We start from the raw sequence: 25,402 nt of genomic DNA, 5'->3' as shown, positions 1-25,402 counted from the left end.
CCCTGTCCAATTGTCTTTCCTTTATCTTATATATCATATATATTTTCTTCCTTTCATATATCCTCTCCTCTATTTTCACTTTTATCCTTATATATATTACTTCATGTCTATTTTCTTCCTATGTAATTGTGTATTGGACAAATGAATAAATAAATAAATAAATAAATTAGGAATAGTTCAATCCAACATACTGACTTTACCAGAGGAAATGTTTGAGCTTCCGTCTGCCAGCCTCTTTAATTTCCTTCAAGGTAGGCTGATATAATCTCAGTTTACCTGCTCTTTGCTCTTCCAAAGAATGTCCTGAGCTTCAACTACCTTCTCTTTTTATTTTCGAAGAATATGTATAGTGAGACTTCTCATAAAAAATACTTTGCAGCATATATACACTTTTCTTTAAAAGGGATATTTGAAAAGAATGTCTGCTAGAATATCAGCAGCAAGACGGGGGAGGAATTGAGGGAGCTTTTCGTGTTTTAATTGCTCATCTCTAAGGATCACTGTTATTGCACATGTAAGGATAAGGACGTCACTTACCATCTCTGTCATGAGAAATGGTCCCTCTAAGTAGTATATGCAGAGGGACAAGAACAACAAGTTAGGTCACACACAAGCCCTTTTGGGGTAGGTGTCTTGGCATTGCACACGTGCAAAAGTGATACCTATAAATACTGATGGTTCTATATTATTTATGGATGGTTTGTGTCTTCTTCAACCTCAACTGGACATCTGGAAATTTGAGGATTCTGCCCAATATCTTAGCTGTTTCTAGCACTGCACTCTTATGGACAGAGAGCTTTGGTGTTGTTCCTGAGCTCTGTTGGACCCTTTCTTTCAGCTTAGGAGTCGCAACCCTGAGTTTTCCTATTACTCTGGGAACTCTGTGCATGCTGTAATGCAAATAGTAAAAACTGTGGTGGCAATGTATGGTTTAATTCATACCATTTTTAATCTTGTTGGGTTGCAATGCCCTGGATTGAAAATATTTGATTTAATGGTATAATTCCCTCTTCTCTCAATTTATTACAGTGCTAATACCAGGACAATTTACAAAACTCTTAGAAAGAAAAGCCCTGACTGAGATAAAGCTGCGATAAGTGAGCTGAGCCAATTACCCAGCTCCTAGGATTCCAGGAACTATTTCTGGGCTCTCTGTTATTATTTTTTTTCCACAGGTACTCTAATCATGGATTGTTTGCTACCAGTACTGTAGGCAACTGCACACTGGTAGCGGCCGCCATTGTGCAATTTGCACATGACCGCTCCAGTGCCAGCTCTTTGGGCGCCACCATCTTTTTTCTTTAATTTTTGGCATGAGATTTCAATGATTTCTGGCTTCCATGCGTGCGCTGAAGTAAACACAGACACCAGAATCTCGTGTGTGCACATCCCCTCGTGAGATTTCGGCATGTTTTTGCTTCGTATGCATGCGCGGAAGCAAAATCACGCTGGGGGGGTGCGTGCGTAGCACACACACATGTGACTCCCCATGCTGCACACACAACACAGCAGTAGCAGCAACTAAAAGCAATCTGCCCCTGAGTCTAATTTGTGCTTAGATTAAGATTAAGAACGCTCTAACCAGCGGTGGGCTGTTGGCGGAACGGCTAATTAATGAGTCTTCGGAGAAGGGCAGCATACAAATCTAAATAATAATAATAATAATAATAATAATAATAATAATAATAATAGTAGTAATAATAATAATAATAATTGGCATGCTGGGTGCAGTACCAAAGAATCTCAGTAGACATTTGAAAACCATCGGAATTGACAAAATCTCCATCTGTCAATTGCAAAAGGCCGCTTTACTGGGATCGGCAAACATAATTCGCCGCTACATCACGCAGTCCTAGGTGCTTGGGAAGCGCCCGACTGGTGATGAAATACAAAATCCAGCATAGTGATCTCGTTTGCTGCGTTGTACTGACATAATAATAATAATAATAATAATAATAATCATCATCATCATCATCATCATCATCATCATCATCATCGCACACAGGGACACATGGACTGAGGTTTTTAGCTTCCTTGCATGTGGGGGGAAGTAAAAAACCTCGCCAAAACACACCAGGACGCATGTCCCTTTGTGCGATTTTGCTACCTGCACAGCTTTCCTCACTTCATCTTTACAGGTTCAGGCTCTAACACAGCTTTCTCCAACCCATCCCTTCTAAATATGTTGAATTTCAATTACTGTAAATGTTCATGAAAGTTTTAGCTAGTTTTCTTTCTGGTGAAATGTGTAAACAGAGAAGGAAATTCCCAACAGGACAAGAGAGATATTGAGCAAAAATTGAATTGACAGATTCAACCATCGCTTCTGCAAATGTGCACAAGGTGTTGGCACTGAACCAATACTTTAAATACCCATTCACTTGGTGACAGGATGCTAAATGGATGGAAATTGATCCATGCCATTGAATTGCCATTCATATTATAGGATATTGTGACTGATATTTGCAACACCCTGCCTGATTTAAAATTCTAACATGAAAAAATCTAGGCAAGAAGCTGCTGGAGAAGACTGTTTAAGCTCTGTGTTTCAGCACAACCCTGAATGCTTCCTCTCCTGTTAATTAAGGCTAAGAGCTTTAAATTGGAGGTTCTTGTTATTTTGGTAGAGCCTAACAGCTTTAGGATTACGTTTTCTGGCCCTGAATGTTTGGAATCCTTCCATAACTGCTGCAAACCAACAGCTGGGAGAAGTTTGGAGCTGAAGGGATTAGGCTGTTAGCGGAATCAGAAACCTCAAGTGATACAAAGAATGCAGATTGAGGTTAGTTAAGTGTGAAGAGCCTAATTTAATTCACATTATACTGTGGATTAACAAATCACAGCTGCTGAAAGAACCCCGTGGCTCATCACTGTGTCAAAACACTTTCATGTCCCAGGAGAAAGTGATCACTGCATCAAACACATGTTTCCTGGTTGGCCAAAATTGTGCCAAACCACACTTCACTGTTTCCACACTGGAAGTACCGAATCCAGCAATAGATCTGTGACGTCAGCAGCTATCATCAGTCAAATTTCTGAATTTTTAGGAAAACGTGCAAAAGTTTTCTTTTTTAAAAATGAGTTTGTGTTTCTTAGATAGCCTTGAATGGGCAACTCATTTGCCAAACAAGTTGGGTTAGAAAATTTTAAACTATAACCTGGCAAAGCTTCCTTCCATGTTAACATCTCGATTTTGCAATGTAGGACAATTTATCTTCTGTGCTCTTTAACCATTTTTTTAAAAAATGCTTGCAGATTTCTGCAGGGTCAAAATAATTGTTTACTTGGGAGGGGGGCGTAACTGGAATGCAACTGGAACTTATTAGATCCCATTGGATTTCTGGCTAGTGTTGATAGAAGTGCACCAATTTCCAGTAGAATATCTCCACACATCAAGTCCATTTCAGAAGGTGCTTCTAGGAACGTAGGAAATAACTGAACCCTAAACTATTTTACATTAGCCTACTGTATTATTTACACAGAGATGATTTAATGACAATGTTGAATATGGTCCAGAACTTGACAAAATTGATTGGCTGAATGAGTGATCAGGTTTATAAGGCTGCCGAACACAAGAAATCTGACTCTGAATTGTTATATTCAATGTTATAGAATGAGAAAGCAGTGGCTTATATAGGGAGTAATTATGTCCATTGTATTTTTAAAATTAAATGTAAATTAGTTTCAGTTGTATCATTGCTTGCTCCCTTTTTGTCCAAATCCTGATTGCTATTGGAAGGGCAACCCTATTACAATCCACAAAGCAACATCCATCTTGAAAAAGAGCTTGTTATCCCTGATCCTGAAATCACCTTACAGATAATTTATTCACTAAACTTCAGCTCTTCAACACATAAATGTGTTTCCAGAATGCCACATTATATTGAATCCCGCAGCCCATGGGCCAGATACATCACATGCTGGCTCCGCCCCTGCCCAGTTTAGCGAAGGCTGGGAAAGTCACAATGCATCACGTGACAATGCCATGGTGATGTGAGTTTGACACCTCTGGTTTAGCCCTAGAGTAGGCTTCTAGCATTCTTAACCTATTGTCTTCCTGATTTTCCTTTCCCTGGTTGTTTTATTTAGCCCTGGGGGTTGTTTACATTCCCATAATGCAAACTTCAAGTAACTCTCATCCCTCACCTATTCTGTTTTTATTCTTATGAATCTAGCCATTTCTGCTACATCACTATGCTCAGTATTTCTTTTGTGGATGACTTAAAATAAGCTTTTCTGCCTTAAATAGCATGTAGAAAAAAGCTCTGACAAATCCCGCCAGAAACCATCCAGGCTAGCTTCAGTATCGGCCAACCACATGCATTAAGAAACCTCACAAACATGATATTGCCTCTTGGCAGATGGTGGTCAGCTTGTATGAATCTACAAGTTGGAGACTATCCAACTTTCCACCAGTTGGGACAAGCTCAACTAAAAGACTCTTTGGATCTGAATGAATTTATTTGGATCTCAATGGACTCATCTTACCACTGATAAGATGCGCTAGAGACCCTGGCTCAGAAGTGGGACCTCTTCCATGGTGGCCTCATTCATAGAAAACCTCCCCCATAAAATGGACAAGTGGCTATTTCCCTGTTTTTAAATGGCCATTAAAGAATTAGAAGTTCCCATCTGCTTTCAAATGAATACATCCCCACTTTATGAATTGGAGCATTTACAGCTGTTAAATGTGAAATGTCTCAGGCTGTCATTTCCATCCATTTATAATTTATACATTATTAAGATAAATACAATATGTTTTTCAAAACCTATTGGAGGAGGCTTCATCACTTTATCTGGGTTTAGTATTTTAAATAAGTTAAAAGGACAAAAATAAGGAAGCAAACAGGCACATATTCTTTGTGTGTGTGTTTTTGCATGTTTGCTTAGTAAACTCAAGGGACTTCTAGGTGGGACTGAAATGAAATCCTATTGATTGGTTTCTTTCCGAATACGTATTAAATCTACAAAGTGGCTTGGTTTTAGCATACCCTATTTCTATTTTATTTTTTTTAAACTGTTCTGTGCATAATTCTTTTTTATTTCAGCCATTTTTTCCTTTGCTTTGCAGATGAATATAGATCGATAGTTTTGAGTCTCTTAGAGTCTTCATGGAAGCTTTTAACTGACAGGTTCACGTCTATCCAATGTCCTTTCATAACTTAAACATTCCCTTAAAGACTCCTGAGATAAGTCTAAATAAAAAGCCCATTTCCTTTATTCAACAAATGATCTCTGCTGATCATTTTGTGTTCCTTCCTTCATTTTTAAGGTCATTGGATCATGGGGGAGTTACAAAGCTATTGACTACTCAACTCCTCCAGCTGCCCATCATTTTCAACAAACTCCCCTTAAATTTGAGACTTCCAAAGATGTCCACTTGCACAAAGGAAGTTAAAATCATGATGGAAGGTGTCAAGCTTCCTAAGTTTGCAAGGTCCTCTTCAGAGCTTCAGGCGTTCAGTGATAAGGTCAGTTTGGACCATGTTTCATAAGCTTGTTGGTAAGGGAACAGAAAGGTTTGAAGAGGTGGTTTGCCACCTAGAAATTTCATGCTCTAATTCCAACCCTTGCTTTTGTAAATAAAATAATGGAATTGTCTGGAGAGGCATTAGTAGGCAAACTTGTTATAATAAGTTTAGTTAAGACAGGTTCCTTCTCTGGGACATGATAGGATTCTAATTGAGTTAAAAGACTAATGTATTACATTCATGGATTGCCATCTATTCCTTGCACCTGAGGAAGTATTGTGATCCATAAATCATCTGTGACAATATGTTTTTTAATCTTAATGTTTTAAGGTGCCACAAGTCTTTACTTATTGTTTCAGAAGAATGGAGTATTATGGAGGGGGGGGGGGGATTAGAAACAAGCAGACAACAGCTTAAGCATTTGTATTCCATAGAATAATAGTTATCTCAAGAAGCATTAAAAGTGAAGACTTTCTTGGGGCAAAATTAATTTAAAATTATGTAGATTAGGAGAACTGAATAAAAATGAATCCATATGTTAGGAAGGTAAACATCTGCAAAAAAAATTGATTGGATTAAAAAAATGCAAAACAAATCAACAAAATAAAGATTGCTTAACACAAACCATAAAACTAGCTAAAATTTTCTTTTACTTAATTGCACATCTGTATCTCTAACTAGCTATTTTATTATTTCCCCAAACTGGAAACTAAAACATCAACTGTACACAGAAGTCCCCAAATTTAATTTGTGGCTTCTCAAGTTAGGGCTAGTGGGGAAACGTCTGACCACTATCACTAATTGGCATCAACAATAAATGCTAAACTAGTCCAATTCTGTGTTTGATTCCCCAACCTGTGGCTTTCATATGGTTCAGACCACAATTCCATTCCTTTCCAAAGGAGGTGCTAAAGAAGGTACGTAGGTTGCTCCTTCAAAATGGAGTTATAGTTCTACAATTCCAAGAGGACAGCAGGTTTGGAGAATACAAGAGTGAACAAGAATTACCAGTTAAAAGATTAAACAATGTATTATATCAGAAAATTTCATGGATTATCCCAGTAATGGGCAGCCAAAATTTTTACTGCCACACTGTGGGTGTGGCTTGATGGTCATGTGACAGGGTGGGAGTGGTTTGTCGGCCATGTGACCAGGTGGGTGTGGCTTGAACGATCATCATTGTTCAAGTGAAGTGTTAAATCCTCGATTTACAACCTCACCAGTGTCGCTCTCTGGGGTGACAATTTGCTTCGTGTTTCCTGCACTCTCCTTCCTGGGTCACTCCCAGCCTCAGGCTGGGTAGCTAGGCGAACGGGCTGATCAGCTGAGAAAAGATGGGGAGGAAAAGGAACCCCTGCAACTCCTGCCGGTGCTGGTCTTCCTGCCGCTTTCCGAGGAGGAGGGTGGGAGGGTGGGAGGGTCAACTGGAGCTGGGCACACAGCTTCATTTATGTTGTGAGCCGCCCCGAGTCCTCGGAGAGGGGCGGCATACAAATCTAATAAATAAATAAATAAATTTCCACTGGCGGAACTGTGTTCCACCCCATCCTGCCTGCTACCCACATCTGGATTATCCCTTTCTTGCATTTCATGTGATAGATTGGGATCCATAAATTGTCTGTAACAGTTTCTCAGTTATCCAGGTCATGATTGTCTCAAAGGTGTTTTTCCAAAACACAATTGGACTTTTTTAGTTTTTTCCTTGAAGACATTTTACTTCTCATCCAAGAAGCTTCCTTGGCTCTGACTGAATATTATTTATTAATTAATTGGATTTGTATGCCGCCTCTCTCCGTGGACGTGAATAGTGGAAGATGAAAGGAATTATATTCCTTGTAGTCATTTGATCATCAGCATTAGACTTATATACCCTTTCACAGTGCTTTACAGCCCTCCCTAAGTCGTTTACAGAGTCAGCATATTTCCCCCAACAACCTGGGCCCTCATTTTACCAACCTCAGAAGGATGGAAGGTTGAGTTAATCTTGACATTTGAACTGCCAAACTTCTGGGCAGCCAGCAGTCAGCAGAAGTATCCTGCAGTACTGCATTCTAACCACTGTGCCACCATGGTTCCCATTAGCACCCTCTCTCTCTCTCTCTCTCTCTCTCTCTCTCTCTCTCTGAGAATTGTTGAGGCCACTTGGAGGCCTAAAGAGTTAGAAACATAGAGACAACAGTTTAAGCATTTATATTTCATAGTTATCTCAATGGAATATAAAGTGCTACAAGTTCTTTATTTATTTATTCATTCATTCATTCATTCATTTATTCTTGCAGAAGCCTGAGGGTTATGGGGGAAAATTAGAAACAGGGTCAGAGGTTATATGACAAGTAGTATTTGTGATCTAGCCACAAAGAATAAATTAGAATCACTCTTTGATATGTAAATAAAATGCAGATCCAGGCTTAGAAGAATGTTAAAGATGTTTGTACAGACCCTCCAATTGGTGGTGTGGTATGTATGTTGTTAGGTGGTGGGTGCACCTTCACAGGGCATGGTTTTATGTTGTATGATTTATTTATTTTATTTATTATTTGGATTTGTATGCCGCCCCTCTCCGAAAACTGATGTGCAGTCTGTGTGTGTAACATTTTAAAAAACCAATTTAAAACTTATTTAAAAAAGGGAAACAGCAGTTTAAACAATTATATTCCATAGAATGATAGTCAACTCAAGAAACATTTAAAACAAAGACTTTCTCAGAGCAAATTCCCAAACTGCACAGATAAGCAGAGCTGCAGTTCTACCGCATGAGGAGGACAACAGGTGCAAGTGTACAAGGGTGAGCAAGCGTTCCTTTGTCTTGCGTTTAGTCTTTCCACAAGCCCGGGGCAAAGGTGCTGTGCTCCACAATGGAGGCATGGCTTTGCCACCTTGTCAAGGAGTGTAATCTTTGATGAGGAGCAGCCTCTTCTCCAAGTCACAGGGGCCTCGTTATCCTCTCCAAAATGACTCCCTCTGGCGACAAAGGTCACTTTGTACAAATGATACCTGGGGGGGGGCCTTTTATGGTTTTGTGGGACTTCTCTGTCATTGTTCCCTCGCTTGGCTGCGCCTCTTGGTTCCTTCCTTCCCCATCAGCCCACCCCAGCTCCTGGGCATGGAAGTTGAATAGACCTGGCGCTGTACTAAATGCAGATCCAGCCCTCATTAGCTATTCCTTGAGAGCGACTTTTTTTCTTGCTTAGGCAGCTGAAACTAGAGGCAGAAGAGGCAGCAGGGAAATGTAGTTAACAGCTGTGGGGATTTGAAAGACATTTTTGACAATAGAAGAGCTTCATCATTGTCAGTCTTTCTCACCAAAGTCAGGCTGTTGGGGGATTTTTTTTTCCTTCTAATTTTGCGAGAGGCTGGTGGAAAAAAGACTGATGAAAATGAAATGTGACATTTACGGCAGACAAGCTACCTCGTTCCACCTCTGCTACAGCCAATCCACTGGCTCAAAGACAGGCTTCAAACATCAGAAACAGCTCTGTGGGCGTTTCGGTGGGGGCTTTTGGGGTCCGGTATTAAAATTAGGGTGTCAAGCAAACCTGGAAAACAGAGAAATCAGGGAATTATCAGAGAAATCGGCGGTTCGGGAAATATCAGGGAATTATTATTATTATTATTATTATTTATTAGATTTGTATGCCGCCCCTCTCCGAAGACTCGGGGCAGCTCACAACAACAATAGAAACAATATAACAGTGAAACAAATCTAATATTAAAATAAAACATATCTAAAACCCCAGCAATTTAAAACCATACAACACATACATAGCAAACATAAAATATAAAAGCCTAGGGGAAGATGTCTCAGTTCCTCCATGCCTGGCAGTAAAGGTGGGTCTTGAGTAATTTGCGAAAGACAAGGAGGGTGGGGGCAGTTCTAATCTCTGGGGAGAGTTGATTCCAGAGGGTCGGGGCCGCCACAGAGAAGGTTCTTCCCCTGGGGCCCGCTAAACGACATTGTTTGGTCGACAGGACCCAGAGAAGGCCAACTCTTTGGGACCTTATCGGCCGCTGGGATTCGTGTGGTAGAAGGCGGTTCTGGAGGTATTCTGGTCCAATGTCATGAAGGGCTTTAAAGGTCATTACCAACACTTTGAATTGTGACCGGAAACTGATCGGCAGCCAGTGCAGGCCACGGAGTGTTGCAGAAATGTGGGCGAATCTAGGGAGCCCCACGATGGCTCTCGCGGCCGCATTCTGCACAATCTGAAGTTTCCGAACACTTTTCAAGGGTAGCCCCATGTAGAGAGAATTAATGAAAAAAAACGGAATAAATCAGGGGGGGGAGAAATAAATTGTATTAAAATGATGGCTTAACTGTTTGGTATGACATCATTTACGACCGTGCCTTAACTAGATCACAAGTTACAGATAAATGTCAGGGAAATATCAGGGAATTTCAAAATGCTTCCCCCCTGGGCACCCTGTAAAATAGGCTTTGTCCGTTCTCAAAAGTTTTCTCCGTCCGAGGAAGAGATTTGTGCTTTTTTGTCATACTCTCTGCTAGATAAACGTGTGATGCAATCTGTGTATGCAGTAAATAAATGCCTAATACTAAATAGACCATGATACTTACAGTGAGCCTACTTTACACATAGTTTAGGAAAAATAAATTGAGTCAAAAAAAGACAAATACTTTGATTGATTTAGTCGACTTTGTGTTATTTATATGCAAAAAGTGTATTGGTAGTTATAAAAGTCTTGGAAAAATTCACAAAGGTGGAAAGATGTTAGTTTTAACCACTGCTTTGATCAGCCTGTAGCCTCGTTCCTCTGATTCCATTAAAGTTGAAAAAACTGGCAAGGCACTCCATAGTTATGGAGCAAAACTCTGATAACTGGTGACAATAGCCATTAGGTTCCAATGAATCAACCCTTGCTTTTCATTCTTTCCAAAAGCTTCAAAATCTCTTGCATTACACAGATCTCTGGCCATTTGGCAGTGAAATGCATTCGGTCTGGAGCAGTGGATGTAATACGATTTGGTAAAATCCTGTTTAGAATTTCCACAGCAATTCATTAGCTGTGTCCATCCCGTCAACAATAAAGATAACAAGCTGTTTTCACTGTGCATTTCTGAGGAGTTTTAACTCTGGAAGCCTCCTTTTATCCTTCTTTTACTTGTGCTGTTCCTATTTTGTTTAAAGGCTGTTGCTTTCATTTACTCTGAAGTTTTCAGTTCATTTTTTTCCCTGAGGGAGAATTGTCTTTCATTGATGCTGCATTTTCATAGTGTGAGGATTTAACAGAATAACAGAGTTGGAAAAGACCTTGAAGGTCTTCTAGTCTAGTCCAACCATCTATTCATTCAGGAGGCTTCATACCATTCTGAACAAATGGCTGTCCAATTTCTTCTTAAAGTCAGTTCACTGATTAATGGTTCAGGACATTTCTCCTTATTTCTAGATTGGTTCTCTCCTTAATTGGTTTCCTTCCATTCCTTCTTCTTCTTTCAGATGCTTTAGAGCAGTGTTTCCCAACCTTGGCAACTTGAAGATATTTGAACTTCAACTCCCAGAATTCCCCAGCCAGTGAATGCCAAGGTTGGGAAACACTGCTTTAGAGAATAGGTTGGCCCTCTCTTCTTTGCCACTTAGATATTGGAAAATATCTCCCCATTTTTAGAATGACACTGAATTGTCTATTTTTACAAACAAAAACCAGCTTGCAAATTCTTCATCTGGGAAGGCATTACTGTATATGTATTTGTTTGGTAGTCTTTCATTCTCCCTTGCCCCTAGGCTTTCAAGGTGATATACTCCTTTCTCCAGTTTTATCTCCTAACAGTAATCTACTGCTTGGGTAGATTGATCTCAGGAATTTTCCCTGGCCAAAGTCACCCAGATGCATAGCTAACTTTTGTCATATTTGGGATAGTTTGTGAATGTTGATTGAGAATTCTGGAAATTACAGCTCTGGCATTAAATATTATTAGGTTCAGAAAGACCTTTTTAGAACAATTAATTTGAAAATTATTATACAGTGATACCTCATCTTACAAACGCCTCATCATACAAACTTTTCGAGATACAAACCCGGGGTTTAAGATTTTTGTGCCTCTTCTTACAAACTATTTTCACCTTACAAACCCACCGCCGCCGCTGGGATGCCCCGCCTCCAGACTTCCGTTGCCAGCGAAGCACCCATTTTTGCGCTGCTGGGATTCCACTGAGGCTCTCCTCCATGGGAAACCCCACCTCCGGACTTCCATGTTTTTGCGATGCTGCAGGGGAATCCCCACAGTGCAAAAACGGGCACTTCGCTAGCAACAGAAGTCCGGAGGTGGGGTTTCCCAGCGAGGGGAACCTCAGTGAAATTGCAGCATCGCAAAAACACAGCGGTCCAGAGGTGGGGTTTCGAGGCAAAAGGGGTGAATTTTGGGCTTGCACACATTAATCGCTTTTCCATTGATTCCCATGGGAAACATTGTTTCGTCTTACAAACTTTTCACCTTAAGAACCTCGTCCTGGAACCAATTAAGTTTGTAAGACAAGGTATCACTGTATTTTCAGACTGAAGCACATAGGCTTCTCTCAGGTCCTCCATTCTGGAGGGAAAATACTGACTGCTGATTGGCTAGACAGAGCCTCTGCTGGGTTGTAAATAGTTGCCAAATAAAGAGCTGTTGTTTTGAAGCCATTCCTGTCTGCCTCTTCCATTCACCCTGTCGAACAAAAATGACGAGAACAACTCTAGACTTTCCCTTCCATTATTTGATTATTTAAATATGTCTACTCCAAAATAACTTCTAGTAAAGAAAGCAGTAAAGCTTTCTTCCAAGTACGTTTCTGTAAGCTCTCACCCTAAATTGATACAAATATTGTTATTTCAATACATGTAGTCCGTGGCTTACAACAGTTCATTTAGTAACCATCCGAAATTACAATGGCACTGAAAAAGTGACTTTATGACCGTTTTTCACACTTATGACTATTGCAGCACTCCCATGGTCATGTGATTTGCATTCAGATGCTTGACAACTGACTCACATTTATGATGGTTGCAGTGTCCTTGAGTCACTTCATCCCCTTTCGCAACCTGACCAGCAAAGTCAAGGGGAAAGCCTTATAACATGGTTAGTAACCACCATGGTTAGTAACAACCATGTTACTAATTAGGGAACGGTAGTGATTCACTTAACAACTGTGGCGAGAAAAGTTGTACAATGGAGCAAAACTCTCTTAACATCATAAATTTGGGATTCAATTTTGGTTGTAAGTTGAGATAAGTGCAGGTAGTCCTCGACTTACAACCACAATTGGCACCAGAATTTTCTAACAAGGAAGTTGTTAAGTAAGTCATGCCTGATTTTACAACCTTTTTTTACAGTTTCCAAGATGAGATACTTAACCCCAATCTCTCACAGTCTAGCAATTCATCTTTCCACATTGGATACAGAAACCTTTTTTAAAATCCTCCAATATGGGGCTACCCTTGAAGAGTTTCGGAGAGTGCAAATAGTCCAGAATGCTGCCATGCGAACTGTCATGGGTGCACCTCGATACACCCATATAACACCTATGCTCCGTGAGCTGCACTGGCTACCGATTAATCTCCGGTCACAATTCAAGGTGTTGGTTATTATCTATAAAGCCCTAGAGACTATTTATGAGACCATCTCCTGCCATATACCTCCTAGAGACCAATAAGATTGCACAGGGCTGGCCTTCTCTGGGTCCCGTCGATTATGCAATGCAGGTTGGCGGGGCCACAGGGAGGGCCTTCTCTTTGCCGCCCCCAACTCTATGGAACCAACACCTCCCCCCTCCCCGATGTCCGTACTGCTCCCTCCCTGCTGGCCTTCCAAAAGGCTACAAAGACCTGGCTTTGCCGGCAGGCCTAGGGGCCATGAATTGTACATCTTTCATGGCCAAATTGTATTGAATGATATGAATGTTTCGATTGGATTGAATTGAATTGTGAGTTTTAACTGGGGTTATTGTTTTAATTTGTACTTGCCTTCTTTTTATTGTTAACTGTACTTTTTTTATATTGTTGTAAGCTGCCCTGAGTCCTTCGGGATTGGGCAGAATAGAAGGTGAATGAATGAATGAATGAATGAATGAATGAATGAATGAATGAATGAATGAATGAATGAATGAATGAATAAATAAATATTTTCAACAACCTGTCAAACTTCCTGAGATGGTGGTCCCCTTGAACTGTCACTGTCTACTTGGGGTTTGATTCTTTGGGGTCTTCAACTTTTTTACTTTTTTCGTGCGCTTCTCCTTAACAGATGACAGCCACAGCCCAGCAGCCAGCAAAAGCACAGCCAGTGCATGTCAGCACACCCTCGGCAGCAGCCAATGCTCCCCTACCCAGCACCCCGATCGACCCTCAGGCACAGCTGGAGGCTGACAAGAGAGCTGTCTACAGGTACAGAGGATCATGCTAACTGTTTGCTCTTTGATATTGCTTTCCATCCCTGCGGTGACACACTGGTATTTGCTCTAAGGCTAACTTGTCAGTAGGTGCTGCATAGAGGCTGTTTCATGGCTGCTTGTTATCACGAGAAGGAAGAGAGCTTTGAGATGGCAAACCAAAGAAATCACAAAAGGACTGGGCTTTTCTTCTTGGAAGAGGAATTCTAGATTATAATAGCAAAAGGGTGATGCAGCAGTTAATGTTCCGAGAATTAATTCGAGCCACAAATGGTTTTACAAAGGCATGGCTAAGGGGGTTGCATATAGTTGCTCTAATTTACTTTAATTCTTGTGATGATGGGTTTAGATTGGGGCTGTATCCCCAAATTCTGCTTCATTTACCACCCCACAGCACATAGGAATACTAGCGACAAAAAGGCACAAATTTGGTCATTTGAAATTTATTGTGTTTCTCCTTTCCCCACCCAACTTTGGATCGGCCTGAATCACTTTTTCTCTTTTTATTTTCATTTTTTTTTATTTAAAAAATCTACTTGGCAATGTGTTAATGTACATTTCTGTGAAGTCCGTTAATTTCTTTTACACACACGTGTCGGTGTATCTTCTTCTAGCTATTCACTTTTATATCTGCCTTCTGAACTTTCTATGTTATGCACAATTTCCTTTTTTTTTAATATGCATGTTTTTAGAGGCACTTTTAAGCGAATTTGAACTCTGCAGGCATACTTAGAAAAGTGAAGGTTTGGGCCAGGCAGTGCATTGAAATAAGTATACGTACATTGAACATTTCCTCATTGCAATGCAGCGAAGGAGTAAATTTCTCAGAAGTTCTTAATTGGCATCCATTGGCTGGAAGAGTTAAACGACCAATAGCCGTTAGAATTCCTGAGCATGTCAGCATTCTGGATGGGAATTTACAGTGCCATTGTCAAATCCTATTGAAAATGGCTCTCTAAATGAGGTTTACGAGTGAGGCAGCCTGGATAACAGAACCGTTTGTGATGTTTCAATTTCACACTTTAATGCTATGTGTTCGCAGATTTTTGTGTAGTATATGCAAGGAAACCGAAGGAAAAGGAAGCCCAGGCATTCTGGCAGGGAATCAATGGCAAGGAAGAAGCTCAGAAGTTCAGTGTGGGGAAATGGAATCTTGTCTATCGTGTGGCGTGCTTAAAGGAGGAGGGGGAGGGGGGTTAATTAAAATTTCTTGCCTCTGGGTAGCATGACAGTTCAAAAACACGTTGGGGATTTTTCATTTCATGTTAATAAATTTAACAAGGCCCCGTTCAGTTAGAATTAATGCTTAAGCAGTTGCCTTTTTGCTCTCCTCTTGGAGGGTGAAGGAGAGAAAGTGTGTGTGCATGTGTATATGTAGAGATATATCACATATACAGGTAGTCCTCAACTTACAACAGTTCATTTAGTGACTGTTCAAAGTTACAATGATACAATTGAAAAAAATGACTTATCACCATTTTTCACACATGTGACCATTGCAGCATCCCCATTGGTCATGTGATCAAACTTTAGATGCTTGGCAACTGATTCACATTTATGACCGTTGCAGTGTCCTTGATCCCCTTTTGTGATTTTCTGGCAAGCAAAATCAATGGGGAAGCCAGATTCACTTAATAACCGTGTTACTAATTTAACACCTGCAGTGATTCACTTAACAAGTGTGACAAGGAAGGTTGTAAAATGGGGCAAAACTCATTTAACAAATGTTTTGCTTAGCAACGGACATTTTGGGGCTGAATTGTAGTCATAAATCAAGGACTACCTGTAATTTGTTCTCCTATTTCCGCATGCCTCTCAACCAAACCACAGAAGAAACATTCTGGCCTAGCCATGATTTGGTAGCTGTAAGATAGTCTACTGATCCTCAACAAGCTTGAAGTTTTTATAATTGATGCTAGTAGGGAGGCTCCCTTTCTACAGTCAGAAATGTGGTCCTGAAGTTCTGGATAACTGGATCACTCTAATTGGATTTCACAAATATTACAGATCCTCCCTCTATGAAATGGATTATCAGGTTACCTATTTTTGTCATCTCTTCCTAATATGTCCTCATACTGTTGCCACAATATAAAAAAGATGTTGGGATTATAGAAAGAGGGCAGAGAAGAACAACTAAGATGATTAGGGAACTGGAGGCTAAAACATAATAAGAACAGTTTGTAGGAATTGGGTAGGTCTAGTTTAATGAAGAGAACGATTAGGAGTGACAGTATAGCAGTGTTCCAACAACTAAGAGGCTGCCACAAGGAAGGGGTCAAACTATTCTCCAAAGCACCTGAAGACAGAACAAGAAGCAACAGGTGGAAACTAATCAAGAAAAGAACCAACCAAGAAAAGAACCAACTAAGGAGAAATTTCCTAACAGAACAATTAATCAGTAGAACAACTTGCTTCCAGAAGTTATGAATGCTCCAACACTGGAGGTTTTAAGAAGAGATTGGACAATCATTTGTCTGAAATAATATAGAATTTCCTGGCTCAGCAGAAAGATCTCCAAAATCTCCCTTCTCAACTCTGTTAATCCATTACTTCCATTTGTCTGGGCTAATGAAATATTGTAAGTCTCCTTATTACAATGTTTTCATGTTTTTGCCCCATTTGCCCATTTTAGATGCTTTTTCACTATGCCATAATCACAGTGAGTTTTTGACAGTTGGGGTCAAACAAGAGAGCTAAAGAGCATTGTAAAAAGTCGCACTAGTTGGCAGGGCTGTATCACAAGGGTTTCAGTTTAACTTTCATCTTCAGCACAAGGAAAGAAAATCCGAGAGTTTATTTGGTGCCTGATGCCTGTGGCATTCATTGCAAAGCTTCCAGTGTAATGTGAGAGGGATAGGATTGAGTCATTTCATTTATGATGTCCAGAATTAATTAGTTTTCTTGGTGCATTTACCTTTATCTGAAGAGTGAAGAACAATGGAGAGGATTCTTTATTGAGCCTTATTTTGCAAAGAAAGGGAGCTAATTTTGCTGACGTGTGGGATTTTCAGGAGAACAAGAGGTAGAGCAAGTATAGCCACTGAAATCTTATATTTATATGGTGATTTCAATGAGGGCTGAGTTACTCCTGAACAACAATAATGGTGGTCAACAAACAACAAACAGATGTCCTCAGTTTATCACCATAATGGCACTTGTAATTTTGGCTATAAATCATGACCATGCCCAATTTCTTTTTTGGAGTGGTAGCAAGTACTCTGGTTGTTAACCAAACCCTTTGTTTGATCCTGGGCATTTTTTGATGGAAATCAGAAGTAAACATTGGTTTCCAATAAAAATGTCATAAATCATGGTCACATGACCATGAGGCACTGCACATGGCTGTAAATTAGGGAAGGTTGCTATGCAACCGAAGTGCAGTCATTCGACCACAGGGAAAGCAGCCATTATAACTTTGAATCTGTGTCATAAGTCTCTTTTTTGGGGTCTGTCATAATTTCAGTCAGAAGCAGTCATAAATCAAGGACTGTCAATCCTGGGGGGGCAGTGAACAGAATGCAGAGAGCAGAGCTACTCTTAGAAATCTAACAAATAAATTTCATTAAAAAAACATTGAATTTAAGAACAACAATTTAGGCAACGTGAATTATGGAAAATTAACTAACAAATGAAAAGGGACAGTGCAGATCAGCATTGATTTCTAATATTATCAGCAGGAATTTCTCCCATTCTCTAATCTTGAGGCTGTGAAGTTCAAGTCTGCAAGAAGGAGCAGCCAAACTCAACCTATGGGCACCTCTTTTGTTCAAGCCACTTAACTGAATTGGCCTTCTTCTTCCATTTTCCCCATTCAAAATACATTAATTGCTGTGAAAATGAAGCGGGGAGGGCTCCATCCATTCCTGATACACAAAACAACGAGAGCTTAAATGGTGCTTTGGATTACTTAAGGCCATTACGGGTACTCGTGTGTAATTTGTGCCCCCTTCAAGATGCCTTCCCTTGATGCATTTGTGTGCAAAACCACCCAAAGTGGCTTAAGGTAGGAAGAGAGAGAGACTTGATGAGAGGGAGGCCAAGAGGGACCTGAATCCTTACAAGCCAACACTCTTGTCATATTACACTACTTAATTCTCAGAAGGCTGAGTCTGTCTTCCCAGCATTTGTTGGCATAAGTGATAGAAGCAACTGAGCTATAGCAAGCAGCTGCCAATGGCAACTGAGATGGAGAAAAGTTAGAACAGAAAAAAGAATCATTCCTAAATAAGCTGAGCATCTAGACCATAAGCAAATCTTGCAAGTTTGAATGTGCCTCTTCTCTGCCTGTCTCTTATGTTCCAGATGACTAGGGAGAATCAACTCTCCGATGCTTAAATTACATACTGTTGTGGTTAGCTCTGGCCCAGCTCCTGCCCCAAGGACTGTGGATGTGGGGGAGACATCCACATGCTGCAGGCCTGTTTTGCCCCCGGTGGAATCTGATGATGAAGGCTCCTCTGACCAAGAAGACATGAGTGACAGGGAGGAGGAGAGTGTGGCAGACAGCTCAGAAGGAGATCAATTATCTAGCTCCTCCTTGGATTCAGAACAAGAGTTAATGATACAGCCACGCATGCAGAGAGCGATGCATAGGCAGCAACAACTGAGAGATTATTATCAAAGAAAATGTGGCCACCTGTGGTTGGGTGGGGCTGTGGTCATTAGTGAGTCTGCTATAAAGAGCAGCCTGTGGGTTTGGCCATTGTGGAGGACTATCTGATTGTTGTGTTTCATGCCTGCTTTGCTGACTTTGACTTTTTGTGTGCTGATTTTTCCCGGCTTTGAAACTAAACCAGAGCAAAGTGTGTTTCCCTTTGTGAAAGAAGAAGGACTGTGAATTGCCTCACAGCTGCAAGCTAAGTATCACAGAACTGATAAGGGACTTGTACCAATTACCAGTTTGTTTGGAGACAAGGGCTCTTTGCTATACAAAAAGAGGGCTTAACTTAAGTGAATTTTCATTATAAAGAACATTGTTTTGAATTTTCAAACGTGTGTGCGTGTGAAATTGTATCTGTGCCTTTTCGGGAGGATTCTACCAGAGAGCTCGACAGAACACATACTTGCTTTGAACTTTGATTTTATTTATCATTCCTGCTTTGAACTTTATTTTAATTTCTTCAGGCAGCTCTTCCTCTCAGTCTTATTGTCCCTTCCAGTTGAAGAGAAGCAACACACAACCTTAGAGAGATGTTTGTCCACATGAATAAGCAATATCAGTTTTAGAGGTCAGTGATAGGTTTAGTGTTCTCTGAGTTTGGTTGTTTTCTTGCTTAAGTCTGTAAAAAAAAAAATCAACCAAGCTCAGGGAGCATCAAAGACTCCTCATTTCAACCCTGAGCTACAAATATTCTCCTTTATTAATATCCAGTTGGTAGTCAATGTGGACCCTCTAATCTCCACATCTCCAGAACAACCAGTACAGTGGTACCTCGAGATACGAGTTTAATTCGTTCCAGACCTGGGCTCTTAAGTCGAGCAGCTCTTATCTCGAACGACTTTTCCCCATAGGAATTAATGTAAATAATTTTAATTGGTTCCAGCCCTCAAAAAACTCACAAAGTTAGTCTAAATTATGCAGAAAGACATGTTTTTAATGAAGAAATGTACATGTACATGTAAATGAATAATGAAGTTTCTTTCACTTAACTTGTAAACTTTCTTAAACTTTTAAATTTACATATGTTCAACTTCTCTGCCACCCAATCCTGTAGGACAGAGGTCCCCAACCCTTTTTGCACCAGGGACCGGCTTTAAGCGATCAAGAGAGGAATGGGTGAATGAATGGACGGAGGGTGGGAAGGAAGGAAGGAAAGAGGGAAGGGACAGGAACAGAGGAAGGAAGCAAGGAAACTTATGAAAGGGGAGAGTAAGAGAGGAATGAGTGAAGGGAGGGAGGGAGGGAAGAAGGTGGAAAGGAGAAAGAAAAGAAGAAATAGAGGAAGGGAAGGTAAAAGAGAGAAAGAAAAAGAGCAAGAAAGAAAGCTGCAAGCACCCCCCCGAGCCCCCCAGGCCGGCTGCAACCTTTTAAAACACGCGCGCCGCTTCGCAGCTGTCTCCTGAAGCCGAACGCGGAAGTTAGCGTTTGGCTTCAGGAGACAGCTCCTTGGCGCTTGTATCTCGAATTTGGGCTTGTAAGTAGAACAAAAATATCTCTCCTCTCCCAGCTCTTATCTCGAGTTGCTCTTAAGTAGAGCAGCTCTTATGTCGGGGTTCCACTGTATATCCTTAGAGAGGAAAATAATCTTCTTACAAATAGCATATGTAATGGGGATCACGGAAACTATTTTAAGCTTTCTGGGACTACAAGCATATTTCCTTTTGAGAACTCATGAGGTCATCATGTACATGACAGCAATTATACACCCACACAATTGATCCCTGGAGAGGGAGCTGGCACGAATAGGACTCTTCAAGTGATATTTCATGACAATCATATCTTTAGTGGAAATGCAAATCAGTTCTAACTTTAAAGAAGGGGTGGAAGTAACACATTCATTTTGATTTTTACAATTATTTTTCTTGTTTTGAGCATCTTAATTTTTTTCATCTTAAAGGACAGCAGAATTTGCTTTAGTTTTGGTGTGCTCTGTATATGGTGATGGTTACAATAATAATTCACATACGCACACTGATTGCAACGTTTATCAGAATCTTCATTTATATCAGGAAGCTTAGCTCTTTTACAGTGCACTCCATAAGCATTCAGAGAAATGTACTTTGGGATAGATTTATGGTTAGTGCTGAACTCTGTAATGTACTCGGTTGCTTTGGGATCATTTTCTATTTTACTTTTCCTTAATCTCTCTATCTTTATCTTCATAATAGAATCGAATGTTTCCATCAGGAACTTTTCACTTAAAGCTGCTGGTGGCTAAAGAATTGTGTGAAACATTCTTTTTCTCAGATTCTTTTTCTAAAAAGGCAAAGAAATTCATCCAGTTTTGGAAGATGCCAAGTTTAGATCTAAAATGTTTTTTAAATAATCTTGCAAACACCTTAGAGGAAATATCCCTGTGTTGCTTAAAACTTTGAACTGGAGTGGGACATATGAAACTGAAAATCAAAACAATGAAAATAAGTTAAACCTCTTGAGAAGCCCTTCAAAGATCTAAGTTCTGCGCTCATGTAAAAGACTCACTTTTTGATGGGCTCAACTCCTGTGTTTGCATCCTCCTTCAGGAATGTCTCCTTCCTCCATTCTATTTGTCTTTCCAAAAAGCAAAGTGTTGACATGGTTTATACTATCAAGACAGGACTAGAAGAAAAAGCAGCATTCTGAAAACTTAGCTTCTGTGCATGCTCAGAAGGAATTTTTTAAAAAAATAAAAAAAATTAAAATTTAAGAAAATTTTAAAAGATGGTGGCATCCACGGACCAGCACCGATCGATCCAGTTCGGTTCAGTGACATTGTGACATCACCAGCGGGTCACTATCAGTTCGGGTGACCCGATAATGAACCGATCCAAATTGGAAAGAACCCAACCCTGGTTCAAGGTAGATGTATAATTCCTGCCCCTGCCTCCCCCAGTTTTTCCTGCATAAATTAAGCAGGAAACCCATGAATCAGTGGTGGGTTGCTCCCAGTTCATACTGGTTCTCATATACCAGTAGTGGAAATTTCCATGCCCCCAAACTGGTTCTCTGGTTGCCACAGCCAGCGAAGAACCCTCTGCGCATGTGCAGAGACTTCTGCGAATGCACAGAGGGTCATTTGTGTGACATTGCGATGGGAAGGTAAGTGGAACCCACCCCTGCCATGAATAATCCTTTCTACTCTTAGAAACATTCGCTTTGCACCTGGCAATATCTAATCAATATTTATTGATTAGAGTAGTTTGGAGTGAGTACAAGAAGAAATAATCAGAAACAAAAGATTTATTTTATTTATTTATTTTATTTATTTATTTTGTCCAATACACAAAGAGGGTTTAGTGGGTATATATCTATATACACATAGTAAAATACATGATGAAGGTTATAGAGGAGATACTCATAGTAAAATATATCTATGAAAGAATAGAAAAGAAGGTATAGGAATAGAACATATCAATGAAAGAATAGAAGAAGAGATATAGGAATAGAAGAAAGGTATAGGAGATATAGGAGAGCAATAGGACAGGGGACAGAAGGCACTCTAGTGCACTTGTACTCGCCCCTTACTGACCTCTTAGGAATCTGGATAGGTCAACTGTAGATAATCTAAGGGTAAAGTGTTGGGGGTTTGGGGATGACACTATGGAGTCCGGTAATGAGTTCCATGCTTCGACAACTCGGTTACTGAAGTCATATTTTTTACAGTCAAGTTTGGAGCGGTTAATATTAAGATTGAATTGAATTGACAACGTTAAAATAAACACAGCAATTATTATGATAGAATATGGCTAGCCTTCCATACAGCATAATTTTAAAAATGGAAATGAAGTTTTCAATGACTTTCTTTTGGAATTAAACTTTATCAGTTGTTACTGAGAGTGAATTGGATGAAATAGTAGTGGCTTCTTCCTATTGAAGTTTAGATAATGGCTTTCTCAAAACTCATTGATTTTAATAATATCTAAATGTAGTGAGCATGTACATGTGCAAGCAAATGTGTCTCTGTAACAGATCTGACCAAATTACTGTGTTATCCCTATTAATCTTAGCTCTGAAGCTGATAATTATTTTAACCATGTTATTTTTAGAAAATTGTATTGAATACATATTAATTTTAATTGTTTTTAATTTATTGTCAATTGCTTTTTAATTGTCCCCTGCTTTGGATTTTTTAAAACACTGAACAGTGAGTTAAATGCATTTTAAATGTATACCATTATGAATGTTCCTTAGTTATTTTAAACATGCAAGTTACTGAGCTTCATACCTTTAAAAGAATACAGCTAACTATGCTAACTCTGGGGGTTTTTAATCACTCATCATGAGAAGTTTGGAAGATTACTGTCCCTCTTACAAATTGAAAAGCTTAGGAAAAGTCACTGCAGAGGCAATTGCTCTGGTTTAAACAAGTGCTATCAAATCTGGAACTGAAAGAGAAATATACTGCGAGAAGAAAAGAAAAGAAAAGAAAAGAAAGAAAGAAAGAAAGAAAGAAAGAAAGAAAGAAAGAAAAGAGAAATAGAATACCGTATTTCTCCACTGCACTGGGAAGGAGAGTCCAACATGGGTAATTACCAATCCTATTGGTAGAGACTGAGTTAATTTAAATATTTAAATACGAGGTAGCCACCGCCCCTTAGCAGCCCCCAATACCTCAGTTTTAAAAACTCAGTCTAAGTGTAGAGACTTGAGTTTTGTTCCTCTGTAAAGAGTGAATAGTTAAAATAGTTAAAATAAGAATTCTGTAAATAAAATAACCTGTTTAATGTTGTTTTTCTTCTCTTCCTGCAGATCACAGAATGAAGAAGAGGATTCTTGAAGGGGTCTCTGTCCTCCGTGGACACCACCCCCACCGTTATTCTCCCCGGGCTTCCCTTCCCTCAGCGGGTACCATGCCAATCGGGGAGCGACCCAGCCTGAGGTCACTGGCCTCAGTGGCCAAACCTGGCTGGCAGCCGAAGGTGAGGGGGTCCGTCCCCCTCACTGGGAGGCTTGTGAGAGGACTTCGCGGCAAAAAAAAGGACTTGGCGAGGCGCCAGCGCCTCTCAGCTGTTCGGCGGCGAGGAATAAAGCCGCCGCCGCCGCCCCGCCGCCGCCGGAATCGCCGCCTCCGGGAGCCTTGAAAGCCGCTGTGTTCGGCGAAGAAGGCCTTAAATGGAAGGACGGTGGGCTCTTCCCTCCAGTGGGGTCTCTGATAAGCCCCGAGGGGAATGGTTAAGTTCGCGGGCCGCCATTTTGGGCGATTTTTCCCGCGCCCGCCATTGCTGTCAGGAGATAATTGTGCAGCCAATCAGCAGGCGGAGTGCAGGCTACAGGGCGCATGTGTGGCCTTTATGAGGTGATTAGTCACCATTTTGGAGAGAGTTCTTTGTAAGGAGAACGTTCTTTCTGTGACTCCCGAGGCCTTGTATTGCTTTAACTACTGTCAATTGTAAGTAGCATGGAGGATAAAATGCCTGAAAAAGTATCTTCCCCCAGCATAGTGCCCAAGGATAAGGGCAAGCCAAAGCCCAAAGACAAATCCAAGCCTTCATCTTCATCCCTTAAAGAGGCAGAGAGAAGGATTATGGCACTAGAGCAGAGGCTGGAGGCAGCCATCCTGACACCTAGGATTGCCTCGCCTCTCCCTGCGCAGTTGGTGTTCCAGGCCAGGGATTTACAAGCTCCCCAGTTGGGTACCGTGGAGGCCTTGTCAGAGAGGGATTGGTCCCCAGAAAGGCAGACTCCATTTCTGCCTCAACCTGTTTATTCTGCATCAGGCCTTAGTCAACCTAGGCCTGCTTCTGCTTCTGCTGCACATGCATTTAAAAGTGGGCCTACAGCAACCTTTACTCCCACTGCAGCTGGACTCAGAGTAAACCCTGATACCTGGCAACAGATGTCTCCAGCCTTGCAGGAGCTTGTTACAGATGCTTATTCACAGGGGATGGCAACAAGAGTGCAGGATTCACGCCCTGGTCGAACCAGAAACCCTTGGTCAGTACCGCCCCTCTCGGGTATGGGGTCCTGGGTAGAGGAACCTTCCCAGTTGGAAGACACCGAGAAGGAGTATGACTTTTCTGATGACGAGACCGCTCCTGAAGCACCAGTTGTAGCAGGTCTCTTCAAGGCATCCTTCTTTAAGGTGTTGCTTCATAAGGCTAAACAAACAGTGGACCTGCCAGGTCCTAGCAAAACTACGGATTCCACTGAGGACCCTAAACCATCTACAGTCCTCTTTAAAGAACCCCAGCCTGAGACTGACCATGTGCCATCTTCAGACATCTTCATACAAGGCATTAAGCGTCCCTGGCTCACTCCAGCAGCAGCTCAGGGACCTTCGGTCATGGAGCGTAAATTCTATACGCTGGATGAGGATATGGAGAAGTTATTGGAGTTTCCGCCCATTGATCAGCCTGTAATGACTCTAATTTCAAAGGCTTTAGTTCCTTCTGAGACTGGCGACAGCCTAAAGCCAGAAGATAGAAAGGCGGAGATTTTATTGCGTAAGTCTCACTTAATGGCCAGTTGGGGGTTTCGGGCAGCTGCGGCGGCCTCTTTTTTCAACCGGGCCTCTATAATATGGCTGCAAGAGGTTCAGGCCCGTCTAGGCCCAGATGATGGCCGTTTAAGACAGGACATCAGTAAGCTGTTAGCGGCAGCTGAATTTTCCGCCGATGCCACCCTGCATGCAGCGAAGTTTTTGGCTCGGGGGATGGCGACCTCTCTGGCTTCCAGGCGACTCCTTTGGCTGAGGAACTGGCCAGCGGACCTCAAGTCCAAGTGGAACCTGGCGTCCTCCCCCTACCAAGGAGAGAAATTGTTTGGGGAGTCGTTGGATCCGGTCCTAATTGAAGATAAGGACAAACGGAAGTCCCTTCCCAGAGCGTACAGACGGCAAGAGCGTCGTACTAATCCTTATAATCGTCGCCAGCCATTTCGCTGGGACTCCTCCTCGTCGGTGGGTCAGAATG

The 25,402-nt window shown here is 41.1% G+C and overlaps 1 protein-coding gene across 17 annotated transcripts in view; it reads left to right on the top strand.

Moving 5' to 3' along the window:
- The window catches only part of PKNOX2 (PBX/knotted 1 homeobox 2), a 399,587-nt gene that overhangs the window by 274,814 nt on the left and 99,371 nt on the right, over positions 1 to 25,402 (top strand). For 14 of the 17 annotated variants that reach the window (XM_070765952.1, XM_070765942.1, XM_070765949.1 and 11 more), the window contains one exon: positions 13,708 to 13,847. In XM_070765952.1, coding sequence (XP_070622053.1) covers positions 13,708 to 13,847 — 140 coding nt within the window. Of the gene's footprint in view, positions 1 to 5,272; positions 5,472 to 13,707; positions 13,848 to 25,402 lie in introns of all 17 variants that reach the window. The other 3 variants (XM_070765937.1, XM_070765936.1, XM_070765945.1) reach the window with 1 other exon arrangement.

Source organism: Erythrolamprus reginae, chromosome 12, assembly GCF_031021105.1.
Source record: "Erythrolamprus reginae isolate rEryReg1 chromosome 12, rEryReg1.hap1, whole genome shotgun sequence".
In the NCBI taxonomy this organism is placed as follows: Eukaryota; Metazoa; Chordata; class Lepidosauria; order Squamata; family Dipsadidae; genus Erythrolamprus; species Erythrolamprus reginae.
Note: the sequence above shows the minus strand (reverse complement) of the source record. Positions and strands in the feature narration are given on the sequence as shown.